Source organism: Bubalus kerabau, chromosome 4 (assembly GCF_029407905.1).
Source record: "Bubalus kerabau isolate K-KA32 ecotype Philippines breed swamp buffalo chromosome 4, PCC_UOA_SB_1v2, whole genome shotgun sequence".
NCBI lineage: Eukaryota > Metazoa > Chordata > Mammalia > Artiodactyla > Bovidae > Bubalus > Bubalus kerabau.
The window spans coordinates 161,877,474-161,895,908 of NC_073627.1; the positions used below are offsets into that span (position 1 = coordinate 161,877,474).

At 49.9% G+C, this 18,435-nt stretch overlaps 1 protein-coding gene across 1 annotated transcript in view; it reads left to right on the forward strand.

The window, feature by feature from the left end:
- LOC129651024 (liprin-alpha-1-like) overlaps positions 1-17,278 on the forward strand; it is a 38,321-nt gene extending 21,043 nt beyond the window's left edge. Inside the window, 10 exon segments of the mRNA XM_055579754.1 lie at positions 594-817; positions 2,636-2,846; positions 5,086-5,115; positions 6,997-7,148; positions 7,999-8,192; positions 12,462-12,480; positions 16,797-16,834; positions 16,837-16,877; positions 16,989-17,025; positions 17,028-17,278. Of these exon segments, the coding sequence (XP_055435729.1) occupies positions 594-817; positions 2,636-2,846; positions 5,086-5,115; positions 6,997-7,148; positions 7,999-8,192; positions 12,462-12,480; positions 16,797-16,834; positions 16,837-16,877; positions 16,989-17,025; positions 17,028-17,278 (1,197 nt within the window).
- Positions 17,279-18,435: the final 1,157 nt, after the last annotated feature.

The window sequence follows — 18,435 nt, forward strand, 5'->3', positions numbered from 1 at the left end:
CGTGCGTCTCAGATGACAGAGCCGACCTCGCGGTGTGAGGGGCCATCCCCAGAACAGCCCGAGGGCCTGTGCCCTGAGAGGAGAGCCACGGGGGTGCTGGCCCTCCCGTCCCCGGCTGCCCCTGCTCGCTCCTGTCTGTGTGTGTTCAGACCAGCATGGGAAACAGAGGGCTGGGAACCTGCGAGGACGGCACTCCCCGGTGAACTAGTACCAGTGATAACCTCTGAGGGGGGACCCAGCGGCTGCGGAGCTGAAGGATTTTTTTCTAATTTTCCTTCAGCGTGGCTGATGGAAGCATGGATGTATTTTTTTACTTTTCGGTTTTTGTCTCTGACTCCATCAGCCCACCCTTGTGAATAACCTCATAGGATTGCCTTCCGTCCACACTAAGACCTGAGTGTCACCAGGCCATCTAGGAACTGGAGTCTCCTCCTGCCCGTTTCTTCAGTACTGCTCGCTTAAGAGATGGCAGTGTCTCATAAGCATGGCCCATGTGTCCAAAGTCAGGGCTTCCATGTAAAATTGTGTTCAGTTCCTGATAGACTTGAGCTGCCCAGAATGTCGCTGACGAGACGTGGTCCTGTCGTGCCTAGGTGCAGCCCCTGAAGGATCAGGACCGGGAGCACGGGCAGCAAGCCAGCGTGCTAGCCAACGTGGCCCAGGCGTTCGAGAGTGACGAGGGCGCGTCTGACGGCGAGGGTGACGGGGTCACCCTCTTCAGCTCGGCCTCTCTGCTGTCGCCCAGCGGGCAGGCCGATGCCGAGACTCTGGCCATGATGATTCAGGAGCAGCTGGACAAGATCAACGAAGAGATCCGGTGGGTGTGCCTGAGCCCAACTCCCCAGAAACTCGGTTCCTCTGAGGAGCTGTCTTCTGCTTAGAGAAGTCTGAGTGTTCCTTAGTAAGAAAACGGACTTCAGGTCTGCTTCCAGAAGTTTCAGTTCTGAGCTTGCCCTTGATTATAGAGCTCAGTCAGCCAGGGCATTCTGTCCACAGTGTGGTGTCGGCACTCTGCGGGGGCGGGTGTTGTGGGGTGTCCCCCTCTCGGCTCTGGGCCCCAAGGTGGGTGAGGTGCCGAGGCGGTGTCTCCTGCGGCCCGTGCATCCTCCGGCACTGAGGGTTCGCCCTCGTGTGTCCCTCGGAGCCTCCCACGTTCTGGTGAAAAGCAACCTGGAACAGAAAAGCTGGGGTTCTGGGGTTGGCAAATTCCCACTCAGATCTGCATTTCCTTTTTAACTTAATACAGTGTGAAGATTGGCTTGTGGTAAGATAGTGATATGTTACTGTATGTTACTCTCAGGACATGTGTTTGAGTTTTTCTCATCTCATCAATATATTTAAAATGTTTTCTTTAGACACAGTCTTGGCAGTTCTAACAGTTTACAAAACAGGATAGAACCCAAAGGCCCGCCTTGTGGTGAGCAGGGGGCCTTGGGGTCTGGGTGCAGCGGGGTGGCTGGGGGCCCTGAGGCCTGCCTGGTGCCACACCCACGCACCTGTGCCTCCCGTCCCGAGTCCACGTTCAGAGTGGCCGCAGGCCGGTGACCCTGCACAGGACCTGGCAGAGCTGCTGCTCAGATTGTTCTCGTCCCGTCAGCCCTGGCCGAGGTGCCTGTTTCTGCCGGTCGAGTGCGGGGGGCTCGGGCAAAAGGCAGGGGTGAACGGCACAGCCAGCAAACGCAGATAGTGCCGCCTGCACTTTTGATGCCGAGACAGACTGCCTTATGGGCCGTGTTTGAGCCACAGACAAGCTCAGAAAGACTGTCTTTCCCCATCCCTGTAGGAAATTTGGAACGGTTATATATTAATATTTTTGTTTTTACAGCAGGTGGTCAGGTAAAAGTGATTCTTTCCTTATGCAACAAGTTGACATGATGTAAATGGTAAATTCTGTCCATCAACTTGTCAACAATGAAAAACTTTCAAGATGTGTAAGTAGAAGTGAAACTTGAGAGTTTACTACCTGTAAGGATCTTGTATTTTAATTTGGAAACCATTTGCATAATCATGCATTTAACCTGTATATAAAATCATCCACGACACATTAGGGGAGAAGAGCAGTAACTAAATTCTAGGTTAATACAGCAGATTGACATGAATCCAGAAACTCACACAAAGCTGGTGGAGAACTTCAAGTGATGCGTTTGCACATATACAACCTTTAAAAAAAAATTAAAAGATCAACTCAGCACTTCATCTGGTCTGGAGACTCGTGTTTAGAAACTCCAGCTTGCTCATGAATAGCTGTTTTGGTTATACAGAGTTCCGGATTCCCAATGGAAAAGACTTGAGGCACTGACGTGCATCTCTGCCCTGAGGGCAGGGAAGGTAAAGGTTGTCAACTTCAGGTATCTCCTCACATGGAGAGAGTCGCCACCCAGACCCCATCAGAATGGTAGAGTAAATAAGTCAAATCAAACGTGAATGATCAGGGACCACTTTGTAAGACTCAATGATAAGTTATTTTAAGTTTGAGAAGATTCCAAAGAGGGAAAGTTGAACCTTTTTGCTGAGATGTTAATTGAGCAACTGTTCGTGGAATTTGCTAATCGTGACACAGAATGCAAGCCCAAATTTGTTGTCCAGACACATGCCTCTGGTGACAAATGCAGGTGGTGATTTTATTCTATTTTAGGTTGATCCAAGAAAAGGCCGAGGGGATTGAGAGCAGGGTGGGCAAGAGGAGCCCAAGTAACCTTCGTCGTTTTAAAACCTTGAATTCCCTCAACCTGAATCCCGCCTCCTCGCATGCCAGCTCCTTCCCGCCCAGCAGAGGGCGCTCCAAGCCCCGAAGGAGGCGGCGCAGGCTGGCGCGGAAAGTAGACAAGCTGGACATCAAGACTCTGGTATGTGTCTGTGCTTCTCTCCGAGCACACTGTTTTTCTTTTGTTTGTTTGTTTTTTCTCTTTTCACCCAGAAGAAAATCAGGTACATTTGCTACACTCAGAGGTCTAAGATTTTTAAAACTGCCTAGGCTTTCATCGGGCTTCCCTAGTGGCTCAGACAGTAAAGCATCTGTCTGCAATGCAGGAGACCCGGGTATGATCCCTGGGTTGGGAAGATCCCCTGGAGAAGGAAATGGCAGCCCACTCCAGTATCCTTGCCTGGAAAATCCCATGGACCGCAGAGCCTGGTAGGCCACTGTCCATGGGGTCGCCAAGAGTCGGACACAACTGAGCGAGATCATTCCATAATCGCACAGCGACAAATTAGTCTTGATATTTGGACCACCAGCTTAGCACGTCATCATGAACTCAGCCAGAGCCTGCCTCTGTAACGTTGGGCCTGGCCTGTGCTGGGACAACAGCAGCTGCAGGGAAGTTGCTGTTCTCAGGGAGCAGACTGCTTCGTGAGAGTAACCGTAGGCAGCTCTCACGGAGTGTGGAAACCGGGCAGCACATTTCCCACTGGGGATGCCTGGCTGCAGGGTGCAGGGCGTGCGGCGGGAACCAAACCAGGAATCTAAACTGGTCTGCTTGCTGATGGGCCTGGCCGTGCGCTCAGGCCAGCTCTGCGTGTGAAACCAGGTTAAAAGCCCGGTGCCCCAGGGCCCCAGGGAAGAGGTCAGGCTTCTTCACTCTTCCGAGTCTGAAAACGGGATGACGACCTAGGGCTTTTGGTGACAGAGTGTGTGGCTCTGAAGCACGTGTCCCAGCTTTCTTCCCTGCTTGCTTAGGTTTTGTGCATTGCTGTTTACCCATGAAATCAGGTTCACAACACTCTGCTTTGTCACTGCACTTGTATTGTCCCTTTTTTGGTGTTCCACCCACTTCATGTTAGCTGCATTGTTAGTCAGCATATCATTAAATTAAGTGTGAATCATTGTAGCGGTATGTGAAGTGGTAACTAGTCCATTGTGTGGTCTTTGGAGACACTGTTTTTCTAATTTGCATCATTGGCTAATTAGTTGATATTTAAAATTCTTTGACGATTTCTCTGTGGTTTCATGCTTGATTTCCTTCCGAGTATTTGTAAAAGAACAGTTGTGTATATTTTGTCCTGTTGTTGGAGTTCTCTGACGGTGCGTCTGCTTTCATCATTGGTTTTGATTTCCTGGCTCATCCTGTTGTCTGCTTAGTGGTTGTCAATTCAGAGCGCAGCTTCCCACCACTGCCCCCCCTCGCCCCCGAGGCTGTAGTTCACCCATCCATCTCCCCTTCCCCGTCCTCCCACCTGTTCAGGTCATAGCAGTGCTGTGGGTGCACTTAGTCGGGTTTGTGCTTTGTCTTCATGTCTCATTAAATGGTGTTTTTCCCCCAGAGCAGTAAGTTTGAATTAGCCTATCACTATGCAGTTACAAGCATAATGTAGATGGATCCTCAACTACATATCATGTGTAATTCATAAATGAGATTATCCTTACCTATAGAAATGATCTTCTTAAGTGTAGAATTAATGGACTTTTGACACAATATCCTTTCTATGTTGGTGCTTGTATTTAAGACTATAAATCTCATCAGCTTTTGCACAGTTAATGTCTCTACTAGACTCTTTAAAAAACTATCTTCTATGGTGAATAAAATGTAAAGACTGCACCTGCTATTATGCTAGCTTCCATTCTTACATATTTTCACAGGGCACCTGCTTTAATCAATTTATTTTGAGAAATTTTAAATCAAATTCTAGGTAAGCATTTTACATTAATATCCAATAGGTGGTTAGATTTGTTCAGTGTTAAAATAGGTATTATGGTAACTTCCTCATCAGTTAAATCACTATTTTAAAGTATAACATCTTTTTTATTAAGAGAAACTAACGTATAGAGAAGTTTGGCTGAGAAGAGACAACTGTTAAGGCCCTTTATTGTAGAGAATGCTGTGCTTTAATAAATCATGATGTTGTAATAGAATTGTATCCTCCTGAGTAATAATTTATAGTGTTTAGTAAATCTTGAATAGCTTATTTAATTTCTGTGGTCAAAAAAAATGTTCTGTTTCCAGTTACACGTTCTCTAAATCGTCATCTCACTTCTATGTTTGCCATCATTTTTGCTATACTGTGTTTGTCTATGCTGATTCTTGAAGTTTTAGTTTCAAAGTCACAATAAATCTGGTTTCTCTTCCTTTCTTTGCATGCATCTATCAGCCTAGTGATTTAAGGAAGCATTGTTGAAAGGTAAACTATTTAGTAATTTAGCATGCCTTTGTTTCTCTGTGAAGTGTTAGAGAGTCCTTATCATTTTACGTGAATGAACACTGTGTGGTTATGTACTGGTGAAGAATTGACATTTTAATGGAAGTAATGAAACTCACCCACCACTTAAAATATGTTGATGGTTCTGTTGGAAATAGGTCATTCGTTGGGACCATTGTAACAGTTTGCCTATATCCCACTTGTTTGCCTTCTAATCATCTCATGCTTATTTATAGTAGATATAGTATTATTTATTACTTTTAAAATTTTCTTTACTTATTTTTTTGGCCATGCTGCACAGCTTATGGGATCTTAGTTCCCCAACCAGGGATCAGACTGGTGTCCCGACAGTGAAAATGCCAAGTCCTAATGTCTGGACTACCATGGAATCTCCGCTTAGAGTTTTTTAAAAACAAATGACTGACTCAGAGCCATAGATGTTAGATTTGGAGGAAGCCAATTTAATGATGGTGGGTAGCAGTGTGCAGGTGACTCTGTGCGCCAGGCACCGTGTCAAATGCTTTCCGAGTCTGTCATGTAATCCCGCAGACACCCAGGTGAGGTCCAGGCTGCTGTTATCCCCATTCAGCAGACATGGACACTGAGGCTTCGAGAGGCCGGGCACCGTGCCCAGGCTCGCACACCCAGTAGCAACTGTATAAGTGAGACCTGTCTGGACCCCGAAGGGGTTAATCTGTTCCCCACACTGTTGCCACCACTGTCTTTCCTGTCTTCAGACCCAGGACCAGCGGAAAAGCTGGGAGTCCAGGCGAGATCATTTTTTTTAATTAGTTTATTTTTTAATTGAAGGGTAATTGCTTTACAGAACTTTGTTCTTTTCTGTCAAACCTCAACATGAACCATCCATAGGTACAGATACATCCCTTCCCTTTTGAACCTCCCTCCCATCTCCCTCCCCATCCCACCCCTCTAGGTTGAAACCAATCAGTTCTTAGTGAAGACCTAGGACGGAGGAGCCTGGTAGGCTGCAGTCCATGGGGTCGCTACGAGCCGGACACGACTGAGCGATTTCACTTTCACTTTTCACTTTCATGCATTGCAGAAGGAAATGGCAACCCACTCCAGTGTTCTTGCCTGGAGAATCCCAGGGACGGGGGAGCCTGGTGGGCTGCCGTCTATGGGGTCACACAGAGTCGGACACGACTGAAGTGACTTAGCAGCAGCAGTTTACTTTATGTAAACCACAGTGAGCGAACTACACTCAAACTGCAAGTACTTCAGTGTGTAGCCCCCAGTCTGTATGTTACTGAGAAATACAAGCCAGACACATGGTGCTCGCATGGAGGGGTTAGGTACCTTTTCTGTACTTCACTTGCTGTCATGGGTTCAGTAACCTGCATCATCACTAAACATGATCTTGGGTGGTGGTACAAGCTGTTTCCTTTTCTCCTTCAAACAGAAAGGTCTGGACGGCTTTGCTGAGAGGTTTCTTGCTCTTGCTAGTAGTGCTCCTGAGCAGCATCTGGCGATGAACACAGTCCTTTCATCAGGGCAGTTCATGCCATGCAGGGTTCACAGTGCTGGCGTGGCTCCGCTGTCCTGCCTGTCGGGGCCATCGGGTCGCTGGATGCAAAGGAGGGCGGAGCCTGGCTGCAGGGAGGCTCCTGGCCAGGATCTCTGCACTCAGTAGGGTGCTCTCGCTGCCCCATGGCCCTGCTTCTCTTGAACAAGACAGTCCTTTAAGATGGCATTAAGCTAGAACAACACATTTTTTTGTACTTGGCGGATAGCATCGCTAATATGTTTTCAAATAAGTTTCTGGTTATAATGTAAAGCCTGTGTGATAGCCTTTTTTGACACAGTCTATCGTTAGCCAGTTTTACACTTACCTCACTCCCTCAGCTGCCACCTATACCAGAAGAGGTACAAGATGACAAGACCGCCATCAAATGTGAAGCCTCGACCCCCGCCTTGCTGCGGTTCCTTCGGCTAGACCGGCTGGACAGGGGGTCACCGCACAGAGCCAGCTACGAGGACATCAGGGACGCCCGCAAGTAAGGGGCCTGTGCGCCTCGTCGTTAGTCTCAGGAGCCCTGCGCCTCTTGTCTTCAAAGAGTTGCAAGGATGATTGTAAAGGAATCCCACTGGATTCGGTGCCTGTGTTTAGTGGTGAACTTCAGGTGCCGGGGTAGAAGAGTTCAGTGACCTCAGTGATTTTAAAAAACATCCGTCTCTATGTGTTGACTCCTGTGGGAGATTTCTTCCTGCTCTTGCTAGAGGTCTGCCCAGTCTGGGACGCGTTCCTGATGGTTATGGCTCCGTGCCTCTCGGATTTGTTCTTGAGGGTCCCTCCCTTTTTCTCAGGGGTCTCCTCTCAGGAGACTGTCTGTCACCTCCTGTGACTGACCCTGTCCTCATTCAGACCCCCACCTGCTGAGCTCCCGTCGTGAGCCAGGCAGCACTCGATGGAGGGCACATGTGGTCACCTGACCTGCAGCCCTGCGCACGGTGACCGTCACTCTCCTGCCACGGCCGGGGATGGTCACCCTGTGAGAGGCGGGGGGAACTGCCCAGAGCAGGGGAGCTCGCCTTCTCTGGGAGGGTCGTCACCTGCCAAGCAGCGACCCTGAGGGAGGGTTGGAGGGCCCTCTGCACCAGCTCGTCTGGAGTGAAGCCCTCCTCAGGGGAGAGCTCCAGGCAGAGAATCTCAGCTTCCCAGGGCCGTTGTTTGTGGCCGGAAGCCTGCATTGCTCGTGTGGAGTGTGGCTGGTGAAGCAGACTCCACTGTCTGCTGTGAGGTTGAGGCACGGGTGTTGCTGGGTGGCCAGTTCTATCAGTAGGTCTTGTGGAGGGGTGTGTGTTTGCACAAGGGCACCGGTTAAAGGTTGTTTTCTCTCCCCAAAGCTCGACAGGCTCTCAAGACAGCCCCGGGGGCAACCCCAGCAGCAGCCAGGACTCACTGCAGAAAGCCCCAAAGAAGAAGGGCATCAAGTCCTCCATCGGTCGTTTGTTTGGCAAGAAGGAGAAGGGCCGGCCTGGACACCCCGGCAAGGAGGCGCTAGGACCAGGTGGGTGCCTCACCGTTCAGAGGGAGGAGGGTCTGCATGCGTGTCTCTTCTGTGTCTCCCCCACTGTCCCCACGAGGCTCCTGTCACTCACGCTGGGTGTCCTCCTGGGAGGAGCAGAGGAGGCGTCTGTCTTCTTTAGGGTCCGAGATGATTGGATCAGTTGATGAATGGATGTGTGGATGGATGGAAGAATTAAGAGTTAAAGGATGGATGGATTAGTGAGTGGATGGATGGATGAACAGATGGCTAGCCAGATGGGTGGATGAACAGAGCACGGAATGAATATTGCAGATGTTTATACTGCAGTGCTAGAAACATACTCTACGAAATGGATTGAGTAGGAGCTGGGCAATGAGTGTTTCCTGCAGAACAGTGACAAGTGTTTGGAAACGGCCTAAGGGCTCATCAGTGAGGGGTGAGGTAAAATCTGTGGACACCCCACAAGGAACAGCACCCTCTTCTTCCTGCCACTTTCCCCATCCCCAGGAGCTCATCATGGGTTCTGCCCATGCCCCCTACTCCATCCCACAGCCACACAGGTCCTCCTGGCATCTCCTCATCACACAGTGTTATCAGGCCCCCATCTCACTCGGCTTCATCTCCTGAAGGACAGGGTATGTTCCTGCCTCTTCAGCCAGAGATTTGTTGAGTGTCTTGTTTGTGCTGGGTGTGGGATGTATAGGGGTAAGTAAAACAGATATGGTCTGGAGCACAGTTAAGCGAGAAGAGAGAAAAAGCAGATTATTAAATGCTATCCTTATTATTAATAAATATAACGCTGAGATGGATGGTGCATTGATTATATACCAGATGCTGTGTGTGCCCCTTACCAAACAGGTGCTGCCACCTCCCTATTTACAGAGGAGGAGACAGTGATGGTCATGCGGTTAGGGAGTGGTGAGGGCAGGTTCACACCCATGCAGTGTGACCATGCACTTTGCCGAGCCCCAGCCACCTCTCTGGTGGATGCAACAGGAATGAGATGGTTCTATGGCATCACTGATTCGATGGACATGAGTTTGAGCAAACTCCAGGAGATAGTAAATTACAGGAAAGCCTGGAGTGCTGCAGTCCGCGGAGTGGCAAAGAGTCGGACACAACTGAGCGACTGAACTAAAACCTGAGTGTGTGCTGAACTGCTTCAGTCGTGTCTGACTCTCTGTGACCCCAGGGACTGTAGCCCACTAGCTCCTCTGTCTATGGGATTCTCCAGGCAAGAAGACGAGTGGGTTGCCATGCCCTCCTCCAGGGGAATCAAACCCCATCTCTTGTTATCTCTTGCAGTGGCAGGCAGGATCTTTACCACTAGAACCACCTGGAAAGCCCCAGTGAACGCTGACAACTAGGAAATGCAGAAAATAAGGGCTGCTCCTAAGTTAGAAGAGCAGCAAGCACAGATTGTAAAGAGGAAAACACACGATGACCGACAACAGTGCTGACAGAAACAAGCAGGGATGCGTTCACCCACATCAAGAAAATGCGCCCTTCGGAAGAGGAGCCCTTGGAGGGACAGTTGGAACCGGAATGGAACCGGAATGAAAACCGAGGCCATGGTCAGCAGAGCCCACTCACACGGCCCGAGTGAGCTTTCTGCGTCCCCAGAGCTGCTGGTGGTAACATCTGGGCGCTGAGGCCGGGCAACGTCCCCGAGTGAGCTAAGGCATCCCTGCTCTCCTTCCAGTGCTGCTGCGGGGCCCTCTGTGGGCGGCCACCCTCATCCCCTGCTCTGCCACCCGCTGGGGCCCGACTGTTCCCCTGGGATCCTTTCAGCCCTTGAGCTTGTGTGTTCCCAGCCCTCTGCCACACCAGACCGGGACTCAACTCAGGACTTGGGCTTGAGATATCGAGGAGACCGTGAATCTGGAAGGACACAGCCCTGGGGCCCTCGAGTGACCACGTGAGAGAGCTGGAGAGCAAAGCCCCCTCGGGGAGGAAGCAGAGCTTTGAAACGTGCCCACACCCACCGCTGCTTCCGGCACAAGTGCCTCTTCTTTGCCTCTCCTTGGCCTGAAACAGGCCCCAGCTGCTACTGTTGTTCCGCAGGTGATTCCTAAAGATGCACCTCCTGCAAGAGCTATCGTCCTGCTGCTCTGGGGCTGCCTAAGTGTGCTCAGGAGTGTCAGACAAGTGGGGCTGCCACGCCTGATGCTGGGGAAGGGCCTGATGCTGGGGGAGTGCCTGATGCTGGACTAGGGCCTGATATTGGGGGAGGGCCTGATGCGGGACTAGGGTCTGATGCTGGGGGAAGGTCTGATGCTGGACTAGGGCCTGATGCTGGAGGAGGGCCTGATGCTGGACTAAGGCCTGATGCTGGGGGAGGTCCTGATCCTGGACTAGGGCCTGATGCTGGGGGCAAACGTCTGATGCTGGCGGGAGGTGTGATGATGGTGGGCAGCCTGCTCCCAGATGTACACAGAGTTGTGATTATAAATATGAGAAATGTTTTTTCATACTTTCCTGACCACCTTGCTATGTTCTTTTTTTCTGAAGCATAATTGCTGTGCAATATCGATTTGATTTCTGCCATACATCAACATGAATTAGCCATAGGTGTACATATATCCCCTCCCTCTTGAATCTCCCTCCCACCTCCCTTTGCTACATTCTTGTTTCTATGGATATATGAATAATAAAGACTGTTGACTAAAATAACATAAAAAGCTCCCACACACAAGCATGCACACGCACACTCCCTAGTGCATCATTCGGGTCCGCGTCAGGGTTGCCCTCGGCCACCCCGCCCTGGGATCCACGGTGAGCCTTGACACCTGCACTTTGTTCCCACCCTCGGCCCGCTGCCCACGCCTCAGCAGCAGAGGGGCCCTGTCCCCACAGATGCTGAAGTGATGAAGCCTCTTGTCTCCGGAGCCAAGGGTACGAACACCTAGTCGGTCGTCCTTTGGGGACACCTATACTTCCGCCTTCTAGCCTTTCCATTGTATCCATCCGTTTCTCTTAACAGAATGTCCGTGTGATGACACGGGCTCCCATTACCAGCTCTGGTCTGTTCTCATTGAGAGTGCAGCTTACCCTCGGCACTCTCTATTGGCAGCGGGAAATTTTGCTCCAGTACTTTATTGAAGCAGTGAGTGCAGTGAAGTCGCTCAGTCGTGTCCGACTCTTTGCCACCCCGTGGACTGTAGCCCGCCAGGCTCCTCTGTCCATGGGATTCTCCAGACAAGAATGCTGGAGTGGGTTGCCATTTCCTTCTTTAGGGGATCTTCCCAACCCAGGGATCGAACACGGGTCCCCGGCATTGCAGGCAGACGCTTCATCCTCTGAGCCACCAGGGAAGCTCTGACTTTATTGAAAGAAAGCAATAAATAATACTGTGATAAAAATAGTTCAAAAGTAGACTGGACATACTTTGTCACATATTCAGGAAGATCACAAAAGATTAATAGAAAAACAGAATGGTAACAATGAATTGTACAAGGAAATTAAAGGCAGAACCCACATGTAGAGAGACATGCTGTCTCTGTCTACCGAGATATCAGCTGCATAAGGCAGCATCATCTGAACGCATCTCTTACTAGCTTCTTTAATGTGCTGCCGAAAAAGTAAAAGTTACCTTTGCTACTTAAACTATCCAAAATGGCTATGTCATCAAAATCTAAAAATGTACCCCTAGGTCCATTCTTTAAACATGTTTACAAACAGATGTAAAAAGATGATTTACGTAAGAAAAATAAGGCCTTTGTCAGAGCTGCACTCTGCTGTCTGTCTGTCTGGGATGTGGCGCCCTCAGTGTTCAGCTCGATGGCTCCGCAGCGGGTGCAGGGCACCGCGGTTGGTCCTCGAAGAGTCTCACTGGAGGCGAGGGATCCAGGTCCACAGAGACTAGGTTACAGGAGAGATTTTCATAGTCTTCTTCTAGTCATCCTTTCAGCCCAAATTTCATTAGAAGCTCACATTTAACACCCAGTACTTTTAATTCGCTTCACACTGCAGACAAAAAGCATGTCTTCCTAGAAAAAAAAGTACAGTTTAAGTCAGTCGTTAAAATACAACAATTGGTTGAAATTAAGTTCGCTCATTTCAGAGTGATTGTTGGACAGCTTGGTTACATTCTGGAAGGATAATGCACACCGCGTCATGATGATTTTACAATCGCAGTAAAACCCCTTCTCTCATGGTTTAACATTTAAAAATTAAACAAGAATAATTACAATAAATGCATCATTTACAAAAGCCCTATATTTGTTCATAGGATTTATACAGACAAGCATTACAGTACATTCATTTGAAAGACTAAAATCAGGTATCAGAACATGAACTGATCTGAAAGGAGATTCATAGCCCGGATATACAAGAAAAAGTAAGTATATAAATGAAGTCATAAGTTTACATAAATATAAGAAACATTAAATTTTAAAATATTTTCTCTGTGGTATTCATGAATTTTTCACTAATTAAAAACTCTGTAATAAAATATCTTAGGGTCCATATAACAAGTATTCACAGATTAAAGATTGCATTGAGTTCAAAATGTAGTCTTTGTCGTATTCTGGACGCTGTATAATCGCCTGCAGAATTAGTGCAGGTAAACTGGAAACAAACAGACGAGTCAGTCCAGGGACGGCGGCTGGTGCCGGAGCCCCTGCCCCTTCAGACACCCCACCCCCACCCCATTCTGGGCTTCAGCTGCTTTGAGAATCCAGAGAAACACGAAGGACCAAGCAGATCAAGGAGAGAACTCTGTGGCTGACTTTATTCTGACATATAGCTAAAAGCTGCTGGTAAAAAAACTTAAAACTCAATCCAGCTTTCCAGCTGAGCCGTGAACAGGACAGAGCAGACAGCCTCGTGCTCTCAGAGCGGCTGGAGCAGGGCTGGGCTCCCGGGCTGGACCCACCAGAGGACCACCCAGAGCAGCACCTGCAAGGGACGGTGGCCCCTCAGCGGCAGCCGACCCCCAAATGCTGGTGCACTTCAGTGTTAAACACTGGCCTCCGGACAGAGAGGCCCAGGGCAGGGCAGCCTCGTGAACCCTGATGCTCTGGGCCCTGTTCCCTCTGAGAACGTGCACGCAGGGCGTGGCCAGCAGCACTGCCGCTGTGGGAGGGACACCCGTGTGCATGGACGCGAGGGAGACTCGGGCCGTGTTCTGACTACTCCGGCGGCAGCCAGGTGCCAAGGTCATGTTCTCTGCTGCTGAGGGCTCTCCCGGGCTGACCTCCGGAGACCCGCTGACCCTCCAGTCCTAGGGTGTCGCCTCCATGCCCTTGCGGGACCAGGCCAGCCTGTACTCACCCCGAAACTCAGCAGGAGTAAGTCCTGACTGTAGCAGAATCCAGCCTCTGCATTCCCGCCACGCTTCCTGGTCCCAAGAGTGCGGGAGGAAGCGTGCAAACACAGACTGCGGGTAGTCGTGGAACGTCACATGGGGCACAAGGACACTCACACTCACACCCGCAGCAGCGCCCACTCCTACTGAGGGTCTGGGGAAACTTTTAGAGGGTGGATGAGGCGGAGAGAGCGAGCCTGGGGGCTGTCACGTGGGGGTCCCTGCCACCTGGGGGGGCGGGGTGGTCACACTAGAGCAGCACCGGCACATTCGATGACAGAAACGCCATCATGGGGACAGCTACTCCACGTGACCAGCTAGCTGCCAGTGTCTCCTGAGACCTCCAGATTCACAGAGCTCCAGATTCACATATTCGACACAGTCTATTGTTACCCAGTTTTACACTTACGTCATTCCCTCAGCTGCCAGCTTTACGGGAAGAGGTACGAGATGACAAGACCACCATCAAATGTGAAACCTCGACCCCCACCTCTCTGCGGTCCCTTCGGCTGGACCGTCTGCAGACGGGGTGCTGTGCACGGCCAGCCACGGGGACCTGAGGGACGCCCGCAAGTAAGGAGCCTGTGCGCCTCGTCGTCAGTTTCAGGAGCCCTGTGCCTCTTGAAAGTGATGGTAGGATAATTTTAAAGGAATCCCAGTGGATTTGGTGCCTGTGTCTAGGGGTGTGTGTGTGCGTGTGTGTGTTTTCTGGTAGGCAGGTTTCTCTGGATCTGGTGTTAAGGTGGATGTCTAACTCTGTGTGTGTGTGCGCACATGCACAAGTGGGTTGTTCTTTGCTCTGTTGCTACACGTGGCAAACTCTAGGAGGTTCTGGTGGCTTCATAGGGAACAATTCAAAGTACGAAGATTTTCTGACCACAGAGGATAATCTTAGTTCTGTCAGTCAACCAGAGACAACATTGACTCAGGGAAAATGCCTTATCTATAAAACGTGAAAAAATGTTTTAGTATTCCAGAAAAAAAATCACTTGAATATAGTTTAACATTTTTGGCATTATAGATGTGAGAATCAGTTTGTTTCTCAAAACTATTTTCTTTCTATTAAGCCCAATTTGTCTCAAAGTTATTCTTTTAATTGCTAAATGTACACAGCCAACGCATCCACTTTCAGAGCATTTTTGAGGGTTGGTGAATCTCAGATTTTCACGTTGTGTGGAAACTCGCAGGGAGAGCACTGCGGGCTCACCAGGTGCTGGACACGCTCCGTGAGGAAGGGAGGCCGAGGCCGCGGGACCGTCCGCATCCCTGTTGGTCATCGCAGTGTCCCGGGCGTGCGGGGACTCCCCTCAGGCATCACGTACCTCCTGCTCCAAATGCTGTCTTTCCTCTTCCCCGTGGTGGACACTGTCACGCGCCAGCTCCAGGGGAAGCCGAGTCAGCAGGTGTGCTGAGCTGTGTGTGTCCTGAAGCCTCCCCGTGGGGCTCGTCCCCAGCTCCAGGCTCTGAGCTGAGCAGCGCTGCAGGAGTGGGGCATGGTGTTGGTGAAGGGGAGCCCAGCGAACCCTCGTAGGAGGTGCTGGGCTGTGTGGACGGTCAGTCTCTGAAAACAAGGCCACACCTGTTGTCTGGGTGGTGCCACGTGTGTAGCATTTGATGGGAAGAAGCTCACACAGCCATCTTGTTAGGAAAGACAGCTTGACCGTGGTGCTCATGTCCTGCTTTAAAGTGCCCGTTGTCATCCACAGATGGTGTGGCTTTCTCTCGGGCGTGTCTGTTCCCCATAGAATTCACGGTATTTCCGAATGTCTTTCTCCTGTGACTCTAACTTTAAGGCAAGGAAGCATGCCACGTCAGTTGACTGCTAAGCAAGCGTTTTAACGAATTGTACTTGGGGTCTCAAATTTGACCCTCGAGGGGGCAGAGGAGGTCTGAGCTAAGTAGCCCCGCAGGGTGGCCCGAGTAGGGTCATCACAGCGTTCCACAGAGCAGGTAGCCCCCCAGGCTCGTCTCTGAAGCTGTCTCTGTAAAGCTAGGTTTCAGCTGAGAGTGAGCCGGTGACAGCAGAGTGATGCAATATCCTATAGCCGAGGAAGGAAATAAACCCCAGCAGAAGCCAAGCGAGTCTTCCATTTGCTTCTGGATGGTGGTTGTGGTTGGGACGCAAACTCCAGGCACGTGATACATGCCTTGTTCCCCTGGGATATGGGAATTTAAAAAGTTTGCCTTTTTTAAAAACTCTCCCTGAGCTATTAAGGGGCTTCCCTGGTAGCTCAGACGGTAAAGCATCTGCCTTCACCGATGTGGCAAACCTGGGTTTGATCCCTGGGAGATCCAAGATCCCCTGGAGAAGGAAATGGTAACTAACCCACTCTAGTACTCTTGCCTGGAAAATTCCATGGGTGGAGGAGCCTGCTAGGCTACAGTCCATGGGGTTGCAAAAAGTTGGGCAGGACTGAGTGAATTCACTTTCACTTTCACTTCTTGAGCTATTAAGATACCTGTTGTGTTTTCTGGTATAATTATTCCTAGAAAACAGAATATTTACTATTCTAGGAAACTTAAGGTTGACTTAAAGGAACAGTTACTTGAAATTTGATGTGAACCATTTCGAGCTTTAACCATACATAGACTTCACAATCTTAAGTAAAGTCTAATGCCATTTGAGTGTATTGAAAAGCCACTGTGTATCTTTAGGGAATTCCCTAGCGGTCCAATAGCTAGGACTCTGCACTTCCACTGCATGGGGCCTGGGGTTTGATCCCTGGTTGGAGAACTAGGGTCCCACAAGCCACACAGGGGCCTAGTCAAAAAAGAATGACCAGTATCTTAATTTAGCACATAGCTAATTAGCTGAACAGCAGTGTAGGATAGAAACAGCCCCCATCCACCCCTCTCCTTGCTTGCTGTGTTAGAGTGTTCTGTGTTGAAAGTCTGCACTGCTCTTTGTGTGTCTGGTGTGAAATGCTGTGCATCCCTGAAGCTCTCTCAGGGACAGGTTCCTCTGCTCAGACCCCGGTGTGGTTTCTTCTTCTATGTATCTGTCCTCACTGTTTAGAAAGGGAAGAGTGGATGTTTTTCCTTGACTACCCTCCTCCCTTGGATGTGCAGACTTCTGAATCCTTTAAGGTTGGCAATAACTCTTTCATCGGGAAGGATGTGATTCTATAAGGAATTGCGGGGACTCATTCAGCATTTCATGACTCAGGGTTCTTTGTAATATGTCTGAACTCTCATTAAGTAGATGGCTTAGAAGATTAAAGGAAAATGATGAGATGCATACTATTTCACTTTTGCAAATTTATAAAGAGAATAAATACTTAGGTTAACTTGTTTTATACCCGTGTGTAGTAGTGATTCTTGAATTTTGAATGTTTCGTTACTTGTAGGCATGAGTTGCTGGAGGAAGCCTGGAGACAAGGCGTGCCTTCTCACAGTGGGACGGGCCAACTGTTGTGGTCTGGCTGGAGGTGTGTATGCGCCCCCCCACCCCCACCCGCACCCGCACCCCCGTCCTGGGCCCCGTGTGTCAGTCCCTCCACCGCCATGCATAACCTCTTGCCTCCTGTCTCCCGTCCCAGTTCTGAGTCGGGATGCCAGCCTGGTACGTGGCTGCTTGCGAGCCAACGTGAAGAGCGGCGTCATCGTGCCTCCCCTTTTGGACACGGAGATCCAGCGTGAGATCGGCATCAGCAACCCGCTGCACCTGCTGAAGCTGCGGCTGGCGATCCAGGAGATCATGTCCCTGACCGGCCCCTCCGCCCCTCCCAGGTCCAGAACGGTGCACCTCCCTCCTTCCGTAGGGAGAGTTCGCGCCCCGTTTGTGTCGCTTCCGGGGTTCTCTATACAGATGTCCACTGTTCCAGATTAAATAAGGTTCTAGCATTCAAAACCATGACAGCTTTTCATTTGCGGCAGTTGTGTTGTTAAAAGATAGATGATTGAATACTTCAGACAGATCATCTTTGTAACAGATGGGCTGCAGCGGCAGTGTAATAGAGAAACGGGAGCTTTTGAAAACATGAAAAAGGGACTTCTGCAAACGTGAAAATTGTAAAAAAAAAAAAAAAAAAAGAAAGTTTTTGAAAATGTATTAAAAGAAATGTAAATATAAATGTCAAGAAAGTGAAAGAGAAAAGGCTTAGCCCCCAGGCTGCATTGTTTTTCCCTCATTTGACTTGTCAGGCCTGTCCTCTTCAGCAGATTCCTTTTCAGGAGCTGTAGACCCTGGGCTCTCAGGGTTTAAGAGTCCGTACATCCGCCAGGTCACACCAAGTCGTATCGTGCTCATCCAAGTTTCCTCCACGTGGGAAGACCTTGAAAGTCCTGTAAGAGGGTCCTCCTAGTTGGAAAAATGAAAACGAATCTGGTGGAAACGTGGATTGTTGCCAGGAGATCAGGGCCGGCCAGCTCCTCATTTCTCGAGTGCAGACTCAGGACACAGCTCAGTCCCCACGCTTGGTGTGTCCACTCTGGAGAGGAACCCTGGTGAGGAGACGTGACCTCCCAGAGGTACCTGCCCTGAGGAGCAGGTGGAGCCTGACTCAGGCTCATGGTTATTTTACACAAAAAGCGTGAAGGCTTTCTCGTCCGTTTGTCTTCCTTGTTTCTAAGTGTGAGCGTGAGGGTGGTCAATCACCCCACGCTGATGCGCTTGTTCCTAGAGTATCTGCTCTGCTCTCTGTGCCCGAGGGTTCACCAGAGCCACCTTTTTAGAAATGAAGGTGCTGAGGGTTCCCCGGAGGTTTTATTAAAGTATCTCAGTAAAGGGAGCTTCTTATGAGTTGAGTTTAACAGGTGGTGAACTCAAGCAGCACCCCCGTGAGGATGGGGTTGGGGGTGGGGCATGCGAAGAATCCTGATGAGCTCCTGGGGATGGGGAAGGTGGCAGGAAGGAGGGGGAGGGCTGTTCCTTGTGGGGTATCCACAGATTGTACCTCCCCGCTCACTGATGAGCACTTAGGCCGTTTCCAAACACTTGTCACTGTTCTGGGGAAAACAATTATTGCCCAGCTCCTACTCAATTTT